The sequence below is a fragment of the Theobroma umbraticum genome, unplaced genomic scaffold (assembly GCF_002168275.2).
Source record: "Theobroma umbraticum cultivar Fairchild unplaced genomic scaffold, ASM216827v3 scaffold_4.1, whole genome shotgun sequence".
NCBI classification, from domain to species: Eukaryota; Viridiplantae; Streptophyta; class Magnoliopsida; order Malvales; family Malvaceae; genus Theobroma; species Theobroma umbraticum.
The window spans coordinates 2,307,967-2,313,966 of NW_018397258.1; the positions used below are offsets into that span (position 1 = coordinate 2,307,967).

Sequence of the window (6,000 nt, forward strand, 5' to 3'; positions counted from 1 at the left end):
CCCTTTTTTAAGACTTGGTAATTCGTTCTATCTATTCGGTAGCTGACCCGCAGGCCACTCTTCCCCACTTGAAGGGACAGGACCCCACAAATATTATACAAGAAGATGACCTCAAAGTTTTGAATATTTTTGGCATATTTATTGCCCGGAGAGAAGAACATCCCGTAAGAAGTCTCTTTCCTCGCCTACTTGGGTTACCCTCTTTGCCCAAGATTTCAATTTTGGTACATTTTTTTAATTATTGAATACAGTTAAAATATTTGTACAAAGAATAAAATAAACCCAATTGATGCCACGTTGTGAAAGCTAATTGTTATCTTTTTTAATGCGATTTTTCTTTTTTTTTTAACTTACGGGTCAAGGTTGACTTGCAATGTACCCACAAAGTCATAGCATGTCGGGGGCAGTAGAGAGTTGATATCATTAATTATTTTGTATGATTAGTTTAATATAAACCCTTTTTAAGTATGAGATTAAAATATTAATTTATATGGGACAAACTTTGGATCATGAACCACAAGAAAGCACCTCTAGCTATGATGTATGCCTCTATAATGGACTTCCTAGTCCTTTCAAGTTACACGCCCCTCTTTTTTTTTAATTTTTCCTTTATGTATTTTGCAAATTAAATACTATTTCTCTTTTTTTTTTTGGGGGGGTGGGTATGTTTTGATTCCTCGACAAATATTTATGGATTAAGAGCTTGTGGAATGTTATACCCAATGCTTAAAACATGATGATGATTTGGGTTAGGGGGTCGGTGCCACGAAATTCACATGTTAGAAGCAAAGTAGACATAATATCTTTTTTAAAGAAGAAATATAATTATCAGCTAAACTATGCACAATGACCGGATAGTTGTTTATGAAGTTGAAATCTAAAGAAAAATATCTAATGATAGTAAATTTCAAGTCAAGAGGTTGCAAATTCATAACGGCCGACACTTTGAACATTTCAACTTTAATCATAATTATGAAGGACTTTGGATGCCTATGATTGATTTAAAGGTAAATGAAGACATAATTTAGCAGCAGAAATGGCAAAATTTGAGACCAAAGAAATTGTCCTTCAAATAGAAAATAAAAAACCCATTTTTTTAAGCTAATGATCTTGTGTGAAAGATATGTAAATTTATCTAATTTGACGAGAAAATGCTTATTTATTAGTAGGAGAAGGTGGTATGGTGATGTTGACAAAACGTAAACTAATCCCCAGACAAAATAAGACCTGTTGGTGGCTTTAGTCTATTCTCTATAGACTAAAGTTGACTCACTTGCACATGCTTACAAGTTACATCCTCCATCCACTGTACTAGAAAATTTATTGATGCACTTCTTCACAAATCATACCTGACTGTCTGACACCCACTACTTGCTCTCGTCTTCTTCTTCTTCTCCTCCTCCTCTAATTCAATTAAAAAACAAAAAGGAAAAAAAGGGTATTACATGGCCTTTTATTTTTGGTCAGATTTCAGCCAAAGAAAAAATGAGAACCAGAACTAGAACAATGAAATTTGTTCAAGTTGTGAAACCTAGCATATGTGGCACGTCCAGACACTTTAGTACGAGTGTCATGACTCAGGACAATTAGCACACTGTTTCTTTTTTTCCTTTTTATGGCCAAACATCGACTCCCGAGTACTGAAATTTCACCTAACCTCAAAATAATTGTCACAGAGGAAGTAAAAGAGCTTCGAAAGATTGATATGGTTAATCAAGCTTGTTGGATTGTGTTTCCTGCCTCATCCAGTTCAATGGTTTGATACAAAATGCTGGTTTTTAAGGCACAGAACTTGTTACCAAAGCTTTGTAAGAAAACTATATTTCCACCATGGTACCACCCCTTTTCTTCTTCCATTTTTCATTTTCCTCGTGCCTAATTAAGCAGGGTAAAGGACGGCAGTGTATACATTGAATAATCTTGCGGCAGGAAGGGCAAGGGTTTGCAAATTTCAAGGCCCAGTACGGTGCATTACGAAACCCACCAGGCAAGCAGAGAAAGATGATGATACAGAGCAGCAGGCAGACATTAATAAATAATAACTTAACTGCAATAAGTGGGCTTCTTCGTCATGATTGATATATCGAAGACCATCAGCAGGCAGTTTTTTTAAATGGGCTTTTTACAGTACAATTATGCATTGATTTGCTATCGCAGGAGATCCGGGAACAGGGGCTGCTCACTTACTTTTCTTCTTGCACATGCTTCGTGAACCTGTGCAGTAAAAATATTAATCAAATTATATATTTGTAAATTAATTAATTAATAAATATTTATCGATTATTAATAATAATTATTACTTTAGATTACAAATTGAGTACTTATTTGTGTGATAAACTCGGTGGAGTGGAGTCAAATGCTTATCTCTGGAAAACCACGACTGGAATTAATTGGATCAATCATCGAGCACCAGTAGCAACCATGTCTAACTATTAACATTTAACATCACAAACATGCAATTGAACTTCTCCAAGCCATAGCTAGCCAAATTTACTAAAAGTTTGCATAAAGAAATTCATAAGGAAGTATGTGTACGTACACAATGTGTCGGCAAAGACTTCACTGCAGAGGAAACACACATCTCTCTTAGCACTTTTAACAATAAACCTGTTTATCAGCTTAAACATAGGCTTGAGCATAGCCCAAACATAGTTATACAACCAAGCATCAACACATCACCGGCGAATCCGACCATACCACCTTTCCCTTGACATAGCATTTACCTGGACTTCTGACTTCACTATGCAGAACAACTGCATAGAATAGATAGATACAGTTCATGTCAATAAATAAGACCTGCTTGGGTCTTCAGGTGGCAAGGCACAAAGAAACATAAGTGTTTTTTGTAACACTGAAATTGTAAGCATTGCCTCATTGAAACCCAACAAAAGTTTAGCGGCTTGGTTATAAGCAAGCCATCCAAGGAGTTTCTTCTAGCATCCAACATAATATTTTGCACACATATATATACGAATAAATCCTAACAAACAGTCACCTCTTTGTGATCTCTACAATCTTCTTGCCTTACCATCATGTATCAATACAATAGAAATTTAGCAGCCTTGGCACATTACAATATCTAACAATTTTCTCTACTCTAAAAAAAATGATTCAAGAAAAGCAAATATTCCCATCACACAACAAAAGCTGGATAAGATATCATGTTGTATCTTTAACCATGTATTCCAAACCAATAACATATATATCTTAGTAAGAAAATTGGTCTGCCAAAACAGATTCATTAACCAACATAAGAAAATCATCTCAGATTCACAATCTACAACATTCGAAACAGCCATCCAAGGAGTTTCTTCTACTATCCAGCATAATATTTTTCACACACACACACGAACATATACATATACATATATAGATCCTAACAAGGAGTCAACTTTTCTTGATCCTCAACAATCTTCTTGCCTTCCCATCATGTATTGATACAAAATGAATATTGCAGGTCTCACACATTACAAAATCCAAAAATTTTCTCAGCTCTAAAAAAAATTATTGAAGAAAAGCAAATATTCCCATTAGACAACAAAGGCTGGATGGGAGATCATGTTGCCTCTTTAGCCAATGTTTTCCAAACTAATACACATGCTTATCTTAGTGAGAAAATTGGTCAGCCAAAACAGATTCATTAAAAATTATGCTGTCACACTATCAAAAAATTCTCAAGCTAACATATACTTTAATCTCACTAAGCAAAATTTAACGGAAATAAAAAAAAATATATTCCCATTAAAATTACAAAAACCGTGAAGCGCTCAAAATTTTATTACATGAACGTTCATTTGTCAAGCTCCATAGCTTGAGCTGCTTTAGCTTTAGCCACTTCTGTCAGCTTGGTCTTCAATTTTCTCTTCCCTACTTGAAACCCACTTCCACCTTTCTTCTTTTTATTCTCACTCCCATCAACCTAATTAAATTTTAGAAATACCCCATAAAATATATCAATAAATCAACAAAAAAGGTTATTAACTACTGAAATTATAAAAGATTCTTACCTTCATCTTATTCTTCTTTGCTTGAAGCTTCTTACCCTGCTTTTCTTTCTCTGCCTTCTCTCCTAATTTGCCAAAAATAAATACACAATCACAAATCACTGAAATAAATAAATCAAATGAGGCATAAAGAGGGAGGAAACGTTACGAATTTGGTACTTTGGAGATCGAACTCGTGCTGCTTCTTTCTACGAGCTAAATTATTCTTCTTCGACATCTTCTCCTGTTGGCACCGCCTCGGACTTGATTCTCCTTCCTCTTCCTTGCTTAAACCCTAACCCTAACTTTAGTCAATTTTTAAGCAGTGAATGCTTGTATTTTCGCGATTTCCCACTTCTCCCCAAAACTTTATTTTATTTCTCTTTGGCTACTAGCGAGAGGTAAATTTAAAACTCATTTTGGGCTGGTGTCCTCTTGACCTGCTTGTTGATCTTGACCCCATATCTTCATTGATATTGGGCCGGGTTCATATTCTTTAACTTCTTATGCAATGAATTTGTTTTATTGTCTTTTGAAGGGTTAATAATTCGTATTGGGATGTTATAATCTTGTTGTGTAAAAATAATAATTTAACAGAAAAATGAATTGATATAAATAAGATATAATTAATTAATCATGTTAAAGTCCTTGATACAAAGACAGTGCATTTAATAAATGAGTCAAAGGATATGATGCAATTAACATGTTTAAATAAAATCCACCTATTTGGACATCATAAAATGAACTTACTTGAATAAAGTTAGTTAATTGATTTAATAAGAATAATAAATCACTTTAAACATTTTTAAAATATTAATAATTTAATAAATAAATTTAAATGAAACAAATATGTTGAGTAACATAAATTAACTTATTAATATGATTAAGACACAATTATACAAATCCAAATTACTTAAATTCTTGTTGCATTTAGTAAATTGTGTAAAAAATTATTCGGTTTAATTTTTTCCTATTAGATTGAAATTCTTAAATTTTGATGTCGGGTATTTTCTTTTCATTAGCATAACAAAAATTTGATATGTTTAAAATATTTTAAATCTTTAATTCAATGATATGGACATATATCTTATATATAAAAATTTTAATTAAAATATTATTTTATTGATATATTATCTTGTTTAAAAAGGAAGGAAGAGATTTAATTTTTTGAAAAAAGGGGGAAAAAAAAAACTCTCCATTGGCTCATGTAATTGAACAGTAGATACCTGATACTGTGCCGACAAAGAAAGATTCAAAGGGGTCCCGCTGCTCGAACACCTCCAGCAACGGAGAAAGGTGAAACATGCAAACCAAACGGCGCCGCATGAAGCTAATCAAAGTCCGCAAATTGAAATGATTACGGCGGGAGGCATGGAATGATGAAAGACGTTTTTCTCTCTCTCTCTAAAAGACTTTAAAGAAAAAAGGAAAAGAAAGAAGAAAAACTGGCTCCGCCCTCTGACAGAGACCACTTCCAGTCCCATCCACGTCAATCCAAAATCACCAACGGTGCAAAATTTTTAATCTATATAAATATTTTAAATTAGAAACTTAAAAGGAGGTTCTAATTTAAATTTTATTTAAATCAAAAATGTATTTTTAAGCCCCGGTCAATAATTATTCCAACACACTTGCCATTAAAAATACGCTTAAAATAATGACCAGATTCTAGAGCTTTGAATAAAAATTCGTGACATGTCGGTAGATTATTCACTCTAAACAAACAACTGAGTCACCAAACAAAAAAGGATTTTTCATTTTAATTGTTCCTGTTCATGAATCTGATCACCATCTCATCTCTATTTTTATCAATCAACATTCTCAGATTTTCGGATATTGTTTGATGTCGATCGCGATTTGATTCTTTTAGGGTCCCAATAATCACGTTTTTATTTTTAGAAATTAAAAGTTTATTGCTCCAGTAAGTATTTGTTGGATCGAGGATACATAGGAGACAGGAATCTGAAAATTTTCGATTTGAGTTTGATTGTGATTTGAGAGAAGGGGGGACGAGAAA

At 33.3% G+C, this 6,000-nt stretch overlaps 1 protein-coding gene across 1 annotated transcript; it reads right to left on the reverse strand.

Annotated features, from left to right (window-relative positions):
• Positions 1 to 3,636: 3,636 nt before the first annotated feature.
• On the reverse strand, positions 3,637 to 4,363 carry LOC110414099 (uncharacterized). Its single transcript, XM_021425161.2, has 3 exons — positions 4,164 to 4,363; positions 4,008 to 4,069; positions 3,637 to 3,919 (listed from the first exon to the last, which is right to left on the reverse strand). The coding sequence occupies exons 1-3, from the start codon at positions 4,219 to 4,221 to the stop codon at positions 3,791 to 3,793; spliced, it is 249 nt and encodes an 82-aa protein (XP_021280836.1). The 5' UTR covers positions 4,222 to 4,363; the 3' UTR covers positions 3,637 to 3,790.
• Positions 4,364 to 6,000: the final 1,637 nt, after the last annotated feature.